Genomic DNA, 17,905 nt, shown 5'->3' on the forward strand with positions numbered 1-17,905 from the left:
TAAAGGTTAAATATAAGATGCTTTAACAATCATATAAAAACATACACTACATACACCCATTTACAGTTAATATCGTTTTCTTATTTGCACAATGCTTTATACTTTTCATATATTTGTTACACCACAACTTACTAGGAATGCTTGTTAATTTTTCTTTGCATATGCCAAGTAAGCAAATAGTATATGTTCATCCAACGAAAAACAACATCAGAATAGTTTTTTTCAGCCATAAGCTTGGATGATAAGTAATATTCGAGTAAAAGTATTAACTTCTCCTAATGTTTTAGTATAATTACAGTGCCAGAAAAGAACAAGGGACACTGTTTCCTTTTCTAGCCTTTCCTAGACCTTTTGTTGTGCAAAAGGTAAAATGTTCACAGGATAAAACATCATGTAGTAGGCTATACATATTGTGTTAGTAATGAAATCTTTGTGTGGCAATTCCCAAACCTTTTCTTAAGGAATTCTATTTATAAAAGTATTCCAGTATGCACTAATATAGGGTAAGGAGACAACTTCAGTTTGTTACAGGCGTCCAACCAAATAATCTGCAGTTGCTGCTCTAAAATGTGCTCTAAAAAGTCCAAATTAGTAAAATCTTCTTGTTACTATACATGTTTAATGAATACTATAGGCATCAATAACACCACAGCAAGTAAAATTAAACAGAAATGACAAGTCAACAGAAGAAATGGAATTCCTAGACTTTTCAGTGAAATAGTGAGAGCATGCAGAAAGTCTGCCATGGCAAGTCGGTAAGGCGGAAGGCGTGTCCTTCTCTTTAAACCGATCAGCCTGGGTCAGCCTAGCTCCCAGTGGAGCGGATTTAGGAGAGCCAGCAAGTCATGTGGGGATCAGGATCCGAAATTCACCATAATCCTCCAGAGAAAAAGGGGGTAGGTAGACATAGAGAGAAGGAGACATAGAGGGAGAGACAGAGTAAGCATTAGTTGCTGCAGACACTCAACACATAGACTGGAACAGCAGTTACATAGTGTAGTAAGGACGGAAACTAGAGTTACACAGACGTAGTACACTCTCAACATACTGTAGGCTTTTTCTGTTTGCATTATGGCCCAGTCCAAAAGTGACATGGGTCTTGACTCTGAGATTTCTAATGACACCGTCATTCATTCTACTGTGGGACCTTGTACAGACTTGGACAATCGAAGCAATGAGGAGGAAGAGGAGGAAGAAATTGAGCTAGCAGAGGAAGTAGATGAGTACATTGGCATGGGAAGTGAGGACAGCACAACAGGGAAACAGATATATGGCATGGGAAAGTCTCCATCTGGACAACAAGAGGATTCGAAACTGGCTCTCATCATAGTGCATGAAAATGCAGGAGCAGGGGGCAAAATGGATGAGGAGAGTGCAAATTATGCAGAATCTAGGGAACAAATTGAAGCTCCCAATGTAGAGCTCGAAGAAGTAGTGGAAAAGACAAAGGAGGAGCTGAAGCAAGCTGACCTGATAGTATATGATCCACAGGATGAGACTGAACCACCTGCTCAAAATGAATTCTATCCTCAACTACCACTACAATCTCAAAATGAAGCAGAGTCCATTGCTGACGAACCTCCTGTAACCAACATGGAAGACAAGGAACAACCGAATTTGCAACAAACTCAGCAGGCAGTGGCAAGATCTCTGCAAAACCAAGATGAGAGGAGCTCAGAATTGTTCAGTGAAAACAAAAAAGAAAAGGGCTTAATGACGATGGAAGAGTCAGATAATGAGGAGCAGGCTGTGGAGGGAAACAAAGAAGTGGAACAGGTGGTGGCATCCTCTGAGGTAGGATTAATGGAGAGTATAGAGATAAAGAATCAGGCAAATGTTCTTTCCTTTAATGATGAGGCAATGCAAGAAATTGACGCAAATCTAAATGTAGCTGTAGAGCATCTGACCGAAGCCACTGCCTATGATGTACAACAGGATCAAGCAGAGCAACCTGAAGGACAAGTTTTTCCTGCAAATGATATGGTTCAGGAGGTTGAAGAAGTGGTGGTGGGTGATCAACCAGCTGTAAAAGTGGAAGTGAAAAATAACGAGTTCACACAGTCAGAGAAACAATTGACAAGTTTCTTGAACCCCAAGATAAATAATGTTGAACAGGAACAAGTGCTAGAGGTAAAGGCAGATTTGGCCAGCAGTGGCACAATCAGATATTTCCCAAAGGGGCCGTTACAAGACTTAGAAGAGAATACAGCAGCAGCTAGTGATTATCCAAAGATTACAGAAGAAATGAGTGCTGAGGTAGAAACAAAAGATGCAAAGGAGCCTGATGTTGAAGGACCTGTAATTAATCATCTTGACAAAGAAAAGCAAGCTGAAGAGAATAAAACAGGGATGAAAGAACTAGTTATACCAGAAGTGTCTTTAGGAGGAGCAGAAAAAGACTGCCAAGCAACTCAGAAATCACCAGAGTCCTTTCAAAATATTGATGCCTTTGAGAGTGACAGTGGACATGTCAATGAGACTAAACAACTGACCACTGTAGATGATGAGTCAATTAACAAAGAAAGTGGTGAGGAAAAAGAAGCTAATTTCACAGTTCAACAGCTGAACAGCATTGACCCTCTTGTGCAAACAGTGACTACAAGGAATGAAATGAAACCGCTTACAAAGATGCCTGATGAGACTGATCTGGACTTAGCTGAAGAATGTGAAGAGACAGTGATGCAAGATACATCAATTGAAGATAGGCCGGAAGAAAAAGATACAGTGTGGGAGGGAGGTAGGGAAAACAATGAGAAACTTGTGGAAAAGGAGCAGGACAAAGACAGAGATAATGAGGCAGGTAAGGGGAGAGTGCAAATTCATAACATAGAGGATCAGATTGTCATAGTGCAGAAAAGAGAGACTGAGGATATAGGTGCAGTAAAGCAGGTCAGTGAGGAGGGAGTGTGTAATGAGATAGAGGAGCCAGGGAAGGGAGTGTGTAAGAAGATAGAACAGCCAGGTGAGGTCATGAAGGATGAACTAGACCCAGTGGTGGAGAGGATGAGCAACAAGCTAGTGCTAGAACAACTGATCAGAGTGATTGAAAGCAAGCAGAAGTTAGCAGAGCAGGAGGGCACTAAAAAAGAACAGCCAAGTCCAGTCATTGAAGTAGTGCAAAAAGCTGCACAAGAAGAAGGGAGTAAGGGGATTGAACAGTTCAAGGCTGTCACTGAGGATGAGCCAAAAAAGAGAGTAAGAGAGGGCGGCCGTAAAGTGGCAATACCTGCATGGTTAATTGCCAGCGAGACGTCAGAGGTACAGGAGCCTCCTAGACCCACTGGCAGTCGCTCCAAAAACATTTGCATTGAGCGTGAAGAACAGATAGCTTTTAAAGGCAAAGGTCCAGAGGTCAAGGTGGAAAATGGCCTCCTTGGAACTGCAATGGTAAAGGAGGCAGCTCAACTGAAGAAGTCCCCCCCAGTTGTGATGCAAGAAGATGATGCGGGGCCTCCAAAGACGAGTCCAGTTGAACAAATGCAGGAGAAGATTTACAGTGCTGATCCTTCGGACTGGGAGATCTCTCTCTATGTGAAGGTATTCTCAAACAGTAGAATTAAGAAGTGTAACAACCAAATTATAAGCCAAAAATGGCCTGAATGGTGCAATGTATATATGGACTCTGTATATTGGTATTAAAATAAATTGACAGTTATTAGTAGCTGTAGAACTTAGTAATCCACTTCTAACTATTAGCCTATATTATGGCATCAACTTTGCAGAGATATAATTATAGCAATGTAATTTTTAGTTAAGGGATCTATTTATTTATGTTTCACCGGGGCACATAAGATCATAGTTACACCACTGGACAAGTCGTGGAGAGCCGGAGACCAACATTAGAGAATTTCCACGCTCAAGCACAAAAACTAAATCTGATGATTAACTGGTAATTAAAGACAGGTATGTCTGAGCAGTGAAACCATTAAACTGTTCTGAACTGTAGCTCACTAAGAATTCATGATCCCTGCTTATGTCTTATGGCCTTTTTCACCAACCATTATTTAAAAAAAATCTTCTTAAAACCCACTTACGCAGTTTTCACAATTATTTTGACATTCCCCAGTGGTTTCTTATTTGGGATTTGTTTAATTCGCAAAGACATTGTAATCCATCGTTATAAAAGCATAGCTGTGAACATTACGTTTTAAACATAGCTTATATAACTTTTTATTATGATGTTTTTCAAAAACAAATTTAAGAAAATTCTCAGGAAGACATTGGTGAATGAGTCCTAAGTGTGAGGGGGAAATTGCATGCTATGAAAACATGGCAACAATCGAATTAAGACATTTTTTTTTTTTTTTTTTTTTTATAGAATCTGGAAACATAATTATTATCTCTTTTCACTACTTCCATCTTCTGTATTACTCCCTTTACTCAGTATTCCACATTAACATCACATTTACTAACTGTATCACTGTCAAGACTGTGTGGGTGGCTTGGTAATCTTATATTGTGAATTAGACATTCAAAAAGAAAATGATGTTGTGGTCAGGGGTGTACAGCCTTAAGCTACAAAACCTGCCTTCTATCATAAAAAAAACATCTGTGTATGGCCAAAGCATATACTAAGAAAATGGCACTTTCATGATTTCATTATCATTGTCATAAATTAATCAGATTTAGTATAGTTGAAGTCAACTTGATGTCAGGTGGAATTTGTGCTAAAATACTTCATATACATTTGCAGTCAAAATTATTTAACCCCTATTGGAAACAACCAGGAATAATTTACAAAGTCCAACACAACTAATATAACAAGTGGTGGTGGTGACAAAATGTCATTTTTAATGACTACTGCAGGTGTATACTAAACACTGAAGGTCTCCATGCCTGTACACCTGCACTGACCCAAAAGCACAATACCGGTCAGCTCCAATGTGCTCAAAACCATATAAATAAGCCACAGACATTTCGGGATTCTGTTATGTGGAGCGATGAAACAAAGCTGAAAGGCAAGATGGATTCAAAAAAAGATTCAATTCTAGAAGAAAATGTCCTGCCTTCTGTGAGAAAGCTGAAGCTTGGGTACCAGTGTACCTTCCAATTGGACAATTATCCCAAGCATACTTCAAATTCCACCAAGGCTTAGTTTCAGAAGAAGTCCTGGAAGAGTGGTGGTCGCAGTCAGACTTGAACCCATAGAAAATCTTTGGGGGGATTTGAAAAAGGTGGTTGCAGCACGCAAACCTGTGAATATTATTAGAACTGGATGCCACAGCCCATGATGAATGGGCTAAGATTTTTTAGGAACAATGCCAGAAGCTGGTGTCTTGGTTTGCAACAGGTCAAAACTGCAAAAGGGTGCTCTGCTAAGTACTGAAGACATCATGAAGGGGTTGAATAATTCTGCAGTAGTCGTTAAACAAGGCATTTTGTGTTGAATTTGGAGAAACCACTTTAGTTGTTTTGAGCTATTTAAATTGTTCTTGACATTTCTATTGCAACTATAATTGAAATGGCTTCAACAAAGTATTGACCTAAAGGTCAATGTTTTTCTTTAAGTAAAGAAACTTGTTGTAAACAAATAATTTATTGGACTGACTTTCTCATTTGTTCACATTTGCATGGACTGAGACCATTGTTCCCGTTTCAAGCTTTGCTGTATTCAGAACTTATGTCCAATCATATAAATGCTGCCACATTGTTTCATTCAGAACATAAAGTATCACACAGTAAACAACAGCAGTGTACATGTCTATGTGAAACCACTAGCAGTTAAATCTTTCCAGAGAATTTGATAATAGCTATATTTGTATAAAATATCCTTATATTAATGATAATTACTTAATAGAAGTAAATATATTTTATTAATAATGACACTGTAATTCCTTGTATTTTAATATAACCCTTTTGACTATTTGAATTATGTCATATAATTATGTGTCTGGCCAAGTTTCTGCATTTTTACAGTAGATTTATTTTTTGTGGCCTTTGAAATTAAATCTGGTTTAATCTAACTTTTGTTATTTTGTTTTAAATGGTTTTTTTATATAAAAAACAAAATCATAAGAGTAGTTTTTGTCACTTTCTATAACCAATTTGTTAAGTATTTCCAGAGTACATCTCAAATATAACTTTTATGAGGAATTAAGTACAGTAAAATAAAACATACTTGTAATCTAATGTTGGAATGTAAATATAAAAAGCATCTGTTAAGTAAGTAGTAGCAACCACAAGATGAAGGATGTTTGAAGCTTAGAAGCTTAAGGAGGATCAGTGATGGTTCACAGATCAGCATAGCACCCAAATCCTAGCCCACTTTGACTACTTAATAATTTGTTAACATGCAGGGTTAAGGGTGCAGTGTTATTTACAATGATGAGTGTAATGACCAGTTCAGGTCATTTATGCTTGTACTGTTTATGACTTATATCTGGCAATATAGACACATACTGTGGACATAAGCCTTTGTATTGTAGTAGGGTGAACTCAAGACCTGTTTAGTGCTGTATGTCATAAATGCATTTAAAATGGAAAGTTATTATGCAATGGTTCACACTACACTTTACAAGGCTCTCAAATGATTGTAATTGCAACAGACCATTTACAGTATGAGGACGTTCTTTACACTCCAGAGGTTTACAAATAACTAAGACTTGTTCATTTATGGCATCTCTTAACAAGCTATTTAATGAAATGTTCATTGTTAATAGAAACTGGTTTCCTTTTAAGGACACTTATTGCACAATCCATCTTCAAGGAAATAAAATAAGAACTGTAATGTTCACCCTGCTGGGGTTCCCAATAAGATCCATGCCTTAGAAAATGCAAGAGCAACATTCCTGTGAAATAAAGGAGCCCTGAGCAGTAGGATTTTAAGCCTAGTAAAAATGTCCTAATAAACCTCCTGTAAGGTCTCTGCAAAGCGGCTCCAAAAACAAAGGCTTCCATTGTCTGAGTTTATTTATTTATTTAGTGATTTATTTTACTTTGGAAATAGGGGTGACACCATGGTACTTCTCAGCTTGTTATTGTTATTTAGATAAGATTGTGATAAGAAACATCAGATTTTTAGGAGTGAAAAGCAACTGAATTTGGCTAGTACATACATACATAACTTGAGACTACATTGGCTGTGAGCAACTCTGTTTTAAGAAGTGCAAATACTTGTGCTTTAAATATCATCCAGAAGAAAATAGATTTTATTGAAATGAAAAGTGTCATTGCAAAATGCCCAGAATAGTAGAGGGTTAATCTCTCTGTTGGTCTGCATTCCATTAAACTAATCTCATTAAGATGTTTGCTAGTCTGGACATGTTATGGGATGCAGTGGGTGTTTGCGGGGGCAGGGGGTAGGATTTAACCTTTCACATAAGGCTTTTCTGAACTATGTACTACTTGTGCTATGTACTAGTTTTACAGGTAGCACTTATATTGAACATTGAACAGGAAAATCGAAAGTGTTTAATGACCTCTGGCAGTTTTTGACAGCATTTATTTGTATCTGTCTGGGCTTAAATGAGCACTGTATGTGATAATTCTACACAGTAGGCGTTAATTCAACAATACACACTGACACATGGACAGGCAGGCACTGATTGAGTCCACAGATTTTCAGCCTCTTATGTCTTAAAGGCCTTTTGAAGGAGTTAAGCAGATGATCCACAAAGCTTATGTTACCTCTAAGTACACCGAACATATATTGTTGTTAAGATTTTGAAACATGCTTTCATAGAATAGATTTCTTAACTGCAAGAAAAAGGAACACTGCAGTGCTTCCATTTGGTAACCATGAGTTTGACACAGAATGGCTAATTTAGCCCCATCCCCCCAGTGCTTGCTGCACCTGTTCTGTACTACAGAGGATAGCATACCATTTTTAGACGGTCACTGTCACAGTTCTCAGCCTCATGTGATCAGTAACCTGATTAGTCAGCTTCTTTTACAAACACATAACACTATTCAAAACGTTTCCCACATTTACAGTGAATTAAATTTAAAGAACAAACAATTCAGAGAAACACAAAGAGTTATTACATAGCACAAAACCCTTTCATTTAGCAATACACCAGACATTACATATACACAAAATCTATGAAAGCCAACAGTCAGAGGACAGTAGTTTCAAATTAAAGCTATTGTTTTAATTATCTTGAAATCTTACAGCAACATGTCCCTAAAATGTAAAACTTTCTGCAGCTGGTATGTGGTGTGTGTCTTTAGCTATAATCATTCAAATCAATCAAAACCACATTCAATGCTTCCACCCTTAGACCAAACAGATAACAAAATTGGACAAAAACATTAGAAACAGATTGTATGCTGCCCTCTGGTGGAATATGAAGACATATCATGTTCTTGAAGATCAGAATGTGTAACTAGTGAGAAGCTTAGTTAAGTTTCAATATTTGAACATTCTGATTCCAAACTCACTAATTTATAATAACGATGTTCTGAAATAATATGCTGGTACATATTCAGTATTAATATTAGATTCAGATTAATATAGATAAATATAAATAGATATCTAATAAAAAAAAACTTTTGACTTGGTGAATTAGCCTAATGTGTGCCATTTGTTTGTGTTTACATTCTGGAATATATTGTAATATAAATCCAATGCATTAAATCCACACAAAGTACCACTCTTAAAACCAAAAGAGAAAATGCAGATATCGCACTATTAATAAATTGTAGACAATACACTTAGAGACAATCTGTATTTCTTACTGTGTGACAGTTCTGTTCTAAATGTGGGTTAAAATCCATAAATTACACTCATTTGTGTATTAATATTCATTTGCAATCCCATGTTCAGTTACGATTAAAAATGTAATTTATTTTACAAAAGCTGAGATAATAGGTGTGGATGCTACATGTTACTATAGACTGTTATCATTTTTATGCATATTCTCGCTGTCATGCAAAAACCTTTCCATATTTCACTGTAGGCAGTCGTCTTTACACTGAGTTTAAAGTTCATGTTAAATGGACTAAGATAAATACACCAGAATAACTGTAATGTAATGCTTTTTACATTCCAGTGACAGTTAAGAAGGTATTTTTCTGTTTTGGAAATTATTTGGATAAGGTTGTCGCTTGGAAAATGTTTCTGCAAGACAGCAACAATTTATTAGAAAGATATTAAGTAACCTATCTGTCATCAAACAGAATCAAGCAGAATTAAATGCAAAGCTAAACATTCACAAACCAGCTGTAAATAACAAAGTTAAAATATTAAACTCTCATACCGTTTTAACAGAGATGCCACCTCCAGCCTTTAAATATAATATTGCCCTTTAAGGTTTGCCTAAAATAAGATATTAGAAGACTAAAGCCCTATAAATACATGGGGAGAATAGATGTTCCACATTATGAGGGACACATTACAGCAATTCATCCAACTACAGTCTATTACCCATTTGTTATATTATTGCGTGCCTTCAGAACAAAGAGCTTTGGATTCCACTTGCCTACACAAGGCAACAAAAAAGTTCACAAGACTGAAGCTTATAAACAGGCTAACTGTTGATGTCTGTTTGCTGTAACAAAGACCAAGTGTTTTAACCTGGCTTCTAGCTGCCTCATATTGCATACTGTAGGGCACTCCACATTAACATTAGGCACAATTCATGCTGATACAAAAGTAAATGATAATAATAGTAAATGTCATTAAACAGTGTAATATAGTGGATATTTAAGTGTTATTCTCTGCTAAATTGAAAAACAACTCCATGTGGAAACGAATCTTAAACAATGGCTTGGTTTGATATAGCAGCAAAAAGATTTGGATTTCCCTCTATTGAACTTTTTGTGAAGGTAAGAATTTCTCCACACTAAACAGCTTATGTGAGATATTTTCGGATTTAATGCAAGTTTATATAGCTGAATAAAGATGTATTTGGCTTATTTGACATATGGCATTATGGGTAAAATGTCTGGTTGGAGTTACAGCTAGAAGTAGACTAAAATGAACAAGCTAGAGATTTTACTTATGCAACATAGAAAAAGCTTGAAAAAACCTTTACAAAGGGTACATATTATTATGCAAGTACTTATTCAATTCATGGTGAGTTATGCAAATTGTATCATCTGAAAGTATGTTTTTTTGTCCCACAAAACAAGGCTGGAAGCACATGATCAGCTACTTATGAAATAATGTTGGACTGTATTGTCTGAGATATAAATAAATTAGAATTAATATTCAATATAATTTTTTACATATTTATTTGGTGATAACTGCAACTGCAAGAGTTAGCATTTCTCTCTGCTTACGCTGTATTGCATTTTTTAGGCAGGTAGTGATGGCGAAAGTATTGGAAACTGTCCTTTTTCTCAGAGGCTATTTATGATCCTTTGGCTAAAGGGAGTCATTTTCAATGTAACAACTGTGGATCTCAAGAGGTAAGGGCACTATTGATAAAAAAAAAAGATATATACCATTTAATGTATAGAATGAATATTAGCGACATAAGCAGATCCTAGTAGTTATTCAAAAACTGCTATACTATTCTTAAAGGGTTGTGTGGATTGACATATTTGTTTTTAAAGAAAGCCAGCTGACCTGCAGGACCTTGCACCAGGCACCAACCCACCTTTCATGACCTTCAATAGTGAAGTACTGGTGGATGTCAACAAGATTGAAGAATTTCTTGAGGAAAGGCTTGTGCCACCCAGGTACTGGACTAGATACTGTGTTCTGATGTTTATGTAAGTCCTTTGCTACAGTGAAGTTGTCATGAAAGTAATTGCTTTTTGCATTTTACAGTTGTCTGTTTTACCTTATATCAATGCTCTTAAAGGTACCCAAAGTTAGCTGCCAAGCACCCAGAGTCAAACACTGCAGGAATAGATGTATTTGCCAAGTTTTCTGCCTATATCAAGAACCCCCGCAAAGAAGCAAATGATGGTAAATAATTATTAACAACAAAATGATTAGCTATTCCCCTGTGGTCAAAAGGATCCCAGAAGTTAAGGTAAGCATATGTATATGTGTACATATTTTTTTAGGTTTGGAGAAGGTTCTACTGAAATCTTTGAAGAAATTGGATGAGTATTTGCAATCTCCTTTGCCAGAGGAAATTGATGCCAACAGCACTGATGACCCTGGGCCATCCACACGCAGCTTCCTTGACGGACCTGACCTGACTCTGGCTGACTGCAACCTGCTTCCAAAACTACACATCATCAAGGTATTTCATTATAATCTCTGTAATTACATTGCAGAATGTTAAAGTGACAGTCATTTACCCATGTTTGGCATCTGTTTCTGAGCACCAACTGATTCAGCCCATGAGTGGTTTGACAGTTAAGTTGAATCAGGTGTGATGGGGCAGGGTCACAAAAATGTAAGAACGCTGTTCTACCCAGTCTCGAAAGGCTTCATCTCACATTTTCAGAACTGTAGTAGGAACCAAAGAAAGCTCACATCTGTTGCTTTATTCTTTAGATAGATATACAGGCAATGTGTGCTTAATATGATTGATTATGTTTTAAACATAAAATGGTGGGGCCTGTGCTGGGTGCCTTTCCACCAAGGTACAGTTACACAAGGTATTTGGAAACAGGACACATATTATGTTTTTGTTTGTCTGAAGGGCATCCCTAAAAACATTGCAAAATCATAGTTTGTACATTTCCTTTGTGGTACTGTATTAGCGTAAACGTGTTAGGAACACTGATTAAGCTGTTCAATAATTGTATTGTTATACCTTGTCTCAGATTGTTGCAAAGAAGTATAGAGGTTTTGAGTTTCCAGACGATATGAAAGGGATTTGGCGATACCTGAACTCTGCCTACCAGAGAGAGGAATTTATCAACACCTGCCCTGCAGAACGAGAGATTGAATTTGCCTACTTGGACGTTGCCAAAAAGATCAAATGAATTTGGCAGAATAAACATACACTCTTAAAACTAAAGCTGCCAAAAAGTGTTCTTGGAGTGATGCCACAGAATGACCACCTTTTGGTTTCCTACAGAAGGTTTTTCCTGAAAGAAGTATGTATTTAATGAAAGGAGTGTGAAGAGATGATTTAGAGCCACAGATCTGTCCCATAACTGTATGTCCAAGCCAAGCATTATTTAGGTAACATTTATTTTTTTAAGAGCGTGCATGTGCAGTTTAGACTACAATGTGAATACATATGAATGTGTGTATGTGTGTGTGTGTGAGAGAGAGAGAGAGGGGAAAATTGAAGAGTGCACTCACTGGGGTACTTGCTTTATTAAAATACTATATTGCACATTCTGAATGGCTTGGTAGTTTCTGTAAGCATTTTCTTTAGATGTTACGGTTACTTTTCTTTTTTCTCAAATGTTGACACCTCCCCCAAACAAAAAAAAATTAAAACAAACAAACAAAAAAACATACGGTTGGTGATGTGTTGTCCATGAATGTTTTTACTTCAGTTTTGAGATGTGGTCTTAAACAAGTTATATGTTATAAAGTGCACAGTTGTCTGATTTTAAGATTTTAACTATTTTTAATATATTTAGTTTTACCAAAATGTTGAAATTACAGCCCCCCCCCACACTCTTTGTCAAATTTAAAAACAGATCGCTAAAAACTAATTGTTAGACTAATCACCTGATCTGAATCCCATTGAGCGTACCTTATATACTATTTAATAAAAAATAACTTAAAAAGACTAGCCTCTTAAGCAGAGAAGCTGTAGATGGCTGCTGTACAACAGGTGTACTGGTGTGCTGTACAACTTTAGGCAGTTGTAGCATGGAAAGGATATGCAAAAAAACACTAAACATGACTAAATTCCTGTATAGTTTACATTACGGTGCCTTGAAGGGGGAGTGGAAGAGGCACTGTAATGTAAACTATACAGGAATTTAGTCATGTTTAGTGTTTTTAGAGGCCCCAAATAGTGTGGCGAACACTGTACACTATTTGGTTAGTGTCATTTATTTTATACTTATTTTTGTCATACATCATGTAATGTTTTTTCCAAGTATGTTACTAAAATAATTATTTCTGTACAAAAGTATTCTTTTGATCAATACTTTTCAGCATATAAGATAATAATTAGGGCTACACTAAATAGCCATGTCCATTTCCTACTTATTTGATACATAAAAATTGTGTTTTACTTGAATGTAATAACTCATTTTCTTTACTCTTTTATATTAAGATTAAAGCTCTCCTGTGTATTAGGTGTTTCTAAGAACTGATTATTTCTTCTGTACTGTTTTGTCTGTTTAATTTCAGAGAAAAAATAAACAATTGTTTCCTTTTGGCTTGTTTTGTATTAAACAAATACCTGTCAACACCTACTTAAGCAACTCTGCATTTTTGTAAACATGTTGTGGAGGTCTGAAGTAGAAATTTTACTGTATTAAATATGTTAATGTATTCTTTTCCTTTCCAGTCTCATTCGTCGTTGTAGTCTGTGTTAAAAGAGACAGGGAGACAGGACAAAGAGGGAGAAAGGTCGGCAGACTTGTTGGACCCAAATCTCTCATCATTCCTCTGCTTATCCCCCTGATTTTTTTCCCAACTGTCTCTCTCAATATAACTGGTAGTCGAGGTAACCACATTAGCAGCCCTGTGAACAATCAAATCACTTTTAAAGCCATAATGTCAACAGCTTGGCTTTATGGGTTACTAAATATACTTTGTCACCACAGAGACCTCCAAGAAGACAATTTGTAGTAGAGCTTGAGCAAACGTTTAGAAAATATAAAAAGGGCTGAACAGGCGGTAAAGCAATTCCACTGAAGAGCAAACTCAGTGTTGACAACACATACCTGACCTCTGTGAACTCATAGCATCTCCAAATTCCTTGTCCTTTATCACTTCACAATGATCACCAACAAGGGGATATACAAAAATAAAAATCTCTTTATTATCAGAGCTTTTGTTTTTGCATGCTTGTAAAATTTTATTTTATGCCATACAACAGTCACTAAATAGTGGGTTAACAGGCTTTTGTGTAATAGGGGTACACACGTCATGGAAAGAAGGAGTGTTAAGTCATGTAACTAATGTGTCTGGGAAGTTGAGAAGTGCCCTTTTAGTGAATTGCTTATGATAATGGGGTTTAATTAGATGTTTGCAAGATTCAAACTGGAATAGCAGCTGGACAATTAGTGAAGCTTTAATTCTGAGAGCAGTACTTCCAGAAGCAAACTGTAAAAGAACACAAAACAAAACAGCAGTTGTTAAAATGTTCTTGTTTAAATTTTAATAGAACAACATTTTGTTTCTGGATATAACATCACTACTCTTCTTCTGCACATGTTACTTTTCAAATGATTTACCCTATTATCCATTGTGCTTAACTGTCTATCACCTCTTTTGTTGGTTTTCTTGGGAGTTGATGGCAAGGATTTTTTGAATGCCTTTCCATTTAAGAGTTTGGGATCCGCTTGGTCAGTGCTGGTCCTTGGTGAGGAGCCACTGCTGCCCACAGATGACACAGTAGTTGATTTCAGGTTTTCCTCTGTTCCTACCTGTGATGATAGCAGGAAATGTCAAAATTCTTATCAGAAAATTGCCTTTAAGAACATTGTGTTCAATTGTTTAGAAGAACCATTTATGCAACTTTTGACATTTAAAACAAATATAACATGAACCTACGATTTTACTTTTCTTTCCTGAATTTCGCCCATTACTTATACCTTGAAACAGACCAAAAAGGAAAATTTTATCATTTTGTACCTTACAAAGATGAAATCCAATTCAGTCACTCAATCAATCAATCAGATAATAGTTTTGTTGTTAATTTATTATCAGTATCTTCTTTACTACAGCAATTGTAATTTAAACATGCTTTCATCACAATAAAAACTATGTACAGTTTTGCAATAAAACAATAAGCAAATGTTGTTAAAGCTTAATTTTTCTTACCTCTAGGTATGAGAGTGATACGACTGCTCAGTGTGCTGTTCATTGACTTTTGAAGCCCTTCAAGAGCACTAAGCATCTTCATTATCTTTTCTCGCCTATCTGGACTGCTAGTGAACAAACTTAACCTTGTCCTCTTTGTCGCTGACAAAGCCTTGCTTTGTTTAGTTAAATCAGTTGACACAGGTGTTAGTTTCAGCTGTTTGTAGGTATCATGTCCCTCTGTTGTGGTATGCTCTTTTGTTGCAGGATCATTCATTGCAGGGTCTATATTATACTGTCTATCAAAACGGTTACTTGACGAGACCATCTTTTTTAGTTTATCGGAATCGATTGTCACAGAAGCAGTTTTCACTTGTCTGTCTAGTCTGTTAGTCGCCACTGAGGTTTTGTCCACATAACTTGGACTTGTGGTTTTGTCAAATCTATTAGCTCCTACTGTCTTTTCATTCCAATTAGAAAATGTCATCACTGGTCCTGTCCTCAGTAGTTTAGCTAGACTGCTTGTTGCTGTCATCTCCTGGATATCTGGACTACTTGTCCAGGGGTCTGTTGGTTTTTTGTCACCTTTGGATAAAAAAGAAGAAACTTCAAGTCACATGACTAATACTATTCACTATTTGATACAGAAACTGAGAATTCTAGAAAAACAAATAATTTAGCCTTTTCTATTTTACCACAATAGAAGCAGACAGAGACAAATTGCTTGTACACACTTATATAAAGACACATACGTACACACTTGCTGACAGTGGCTTAGAGAATGTCAGGGAGTTGCTAGGGGACATGACAAGATGGACTTGTTGGCGTCACAAGCGAGTTTGTGGTCAAGACTACACATCAAGACCTGTTCATCTGAAAATGCCATCACTTCATTAAAAGCTCCGTGGAGACTCTTTTTTTTTGAGTAACTAATGGAAAATACTATCTTGCAGTGCATTCCTGTACTAACAAATACTTCCCTGTACTTCCAAGCTCTTCATTATTACTCTGAAGAGCTTTTGAAAGATATACTGTAGTGGCCGCATTCATGTATAATGTAATCCACTCCAACTCTTAATAAAGTAGACAATTTGTACAAAGAAGTACCATTTCCTATTCTGTAATGATAGATTTATGACCACAGTACAATAAATCCTTAGGCTGTTTAAGGACAGTGGACATCAGGCACCACCAGTATATTTGATGATTGGGGCCTATGCCTCTCCATGGAAACAAAACTATTTAGATGTTGAAACAGTGCTACCTCTTAAGTATGAGTAGCCTGGAGAATGTCAAACTGTTCCCTAATATTGGAAGCAGGAACTGACACTTAATCATGCTTTATTTAGCTCACAACTGCCAAGTTAGCAAGTTTTCTAATAAATAAATATAGGCCAATGACCAAAGACTTACCTCCATTTAATGATACCCGATGAGCATCTGGTACCTTTGAAATCTGTGGTGTAGCGTCCATAGCTGGTGTAAAAATCAACAGTGTAACTGCTGTGATTAATTTCAGCATCTCAGCCTTCTGCGTGTCTGCGTCGTTGCAAGTGTACCTTTTCAATTCCTCTAGCTTCCTCACAGCAGGCGAAAGCAGTGTCTAATATAGTCTAAAATATTGTTTTTTATAGATGCTATTTATTAATATCTGTCAGTGTGATACACACACTTTTGCAACACTTGTTAGCCCGATGCGCCCCTACAATGAGAAGGCTTGTCGAGTGTGTGGTTTCTTTTAGAGGCTGTTACATCAATGTTGAACGTCGCTCTTTCTATCATCACAGAGGTTCCAACCGGTTATTTAAACCAGGCACAGCATGGGTGTGGAGTTTACTTCGCTTCGGCACTGTCCAATCCAGCAATATGCCCCGCCCCGCAATGGCTCGGCGTCGCTGTGACATTTGGGTCTGTGTTTTGCGTTGGGGCCCTCCATTGTGAAGAAGGCAGCAGGCAATGGGCCCTTCTGCGTCAGAGGCCCTTTCTCCTTCAGCTCCTGTGCAAACACATTAAGAAGCTTCTTATCATTGCTTATACAGCAGGGCGCCTGGCCACTCAATCCTCCAACTCCAATGAGACAGTGGACACATCAAATTTAAACAATGTTTGATGCATGTTTCTGTGCAAATAAGGTATATCTATTCAATTGTTTAGCCCATTGCATTCAAAATCACATAAGAAGATAAGATGCAGTGGAGCCAGTGAAGTGATCTCAGTTGACAAGTCACAACTTCTGGAGCTTGACGGCTAAAATTCTGATGTCAAACATTATTATGCAGACTCTAAACGTAGATAGATTTTAGGTGATTAGAGAAGCTATTTATGTAGATTTACTTCTAGGCTCAGCCATCCGAAATTATTGTTACTAAGGAAAATGTGTGTACTAAGGAAAATTGTATTGTATGGTATGGTTTATGAGCTTGCACTGACAATATGACAGTATCTTAAGCTTTCAATGTGTTGCTTTTTTGATTGCTGCAAAGCCCATGATGTTGTGTATTCTAATTAAATAATAAACAGCCCTACTTCTAGTCAGGGTTAAGTTTTTCAATATGACCGGCAATAAACCAATAAATTTATGTTCAATCTGAAATTAGAACCCAGTCCCAATAAAAGTACCAGAAAGTTTTGATTTTGTGACAACGGAAGTCTTGTTCTAGCACATGTGACGGATTGTATCCCTCTACAATCTTGTCTGTTTGTAACTCTCTATTACAGACACCACACACCACAAATCCATACCACACACTGTCCGTCTACCCATCGTTCAATAAATCTATCTATCTACATATATCTATCTATCTATATATGTCTTTTTGTCTGTCTGCAACTCTCAATCACAGACACTGCACAAATAACACTCTCCCCACCACACAATCAACACACCCACACACTGTGCACACTCCACTCCACATCACATACACCACAAACACAACACATTACCACCCAGCAACACTTTATCAACTACTTAGGATACCATAGCAACAGTCTAGCAACTACTGAGCAACACCTTGGCTAAACACTTGAGATACCATAGCAACTGCTTAGCAACCACATGAGATACCATAGCAACAGCGTAGCAACTACTTAGCAACCACCTAGCAAAACTGTCCACCTGGT

The 17,905-nt window shown here is 37.0% G+C and overlaps 1 protein-coding gene across 3 annotated transcripts; it reads left to right on the forward strand.

The window, feature by feature from the left end:
- Positions 1 to 325: 325 nt before the first annotated feature.
- Positions 326 to 14,199, forward strand: LOC140535791 (uncharacterized). Of its 3 annotated transcripts, XM_072657298.1 has the most exons (7): positions 327 to 896; positions 1,157 to 3,537; positions 10,241 to 10,350; positions 10,498 to 10,623; positions 10,749 to 10,855; positions 10,957 to 11,138; positions 11,668 to 14,199. In XM_072657298.1, exons 2-7 carry the CDS (start codon positions 1,234 to 1,236, stop codon positions 11,827 to 11,829), a joined length of 2,991 nt encoding a protein of 996 aa, XP_072513399.1. In that variant the 5' UTR covers positions 327 to 896; positions 1,157 to 1,233; the 3' UTR covers positions 11,830 to 14,199. The 3 variants fall into 3 exon arrangements, with proteins under 3 accessions (XP_072513397.1, XP_072513398.1, XP_072513399.1); XM_072657296.1 differs by having other exon boundaries at positions 326 to 3,537; XM_072657297.1 differs by having other exon boundaries at positions 326 to 3,537; positions 11,023 to 11,138.
- Positions 14,200 to 17,905: the final 3,706 nt, after the last annotated feature.

The sequence above is a fragment of the Salminus brasiliensis genome, chromosome 15, assembly GCF_030463535.1.
Source record: "Salminus brasiliensis chromosome 15, fSalBra1.hap2, whole genome shotgun sequence".
In the NCBI taxonomy this organism is placed as follows: domain Eukaryota; kingdom Metazoa; phylum Chordata; class Actinopteri; order Characiformes; family Bryconidae; genus Salminus; species Salminus brasiliensis.

Bases quoted from the DNA above. Each gene is read 5' to 3' on its own strand.
- LOC140535791 (XM_072657296.1), top strand. From the start codon at position 1,072: ATGGCCCAGTCCAAAAGTGACATGGGTCTTGACTCTGAGATTTCTAAT. The intron at 3,538-10,240 runs GTATTCTCAAAC...TGCATTTTTTAG, and splicing joins AGATCTCTCTCTATGTGAAG to GCAGGTAGTGATGGCGAAAG. The intron at 10,856-10,956 runs GTAAATAATTAT...ATATTTTTTTAG, and splicing joins CCGCAAAGAAGCAAATGATG to GTTTGGAGAAGGTTCTACTG.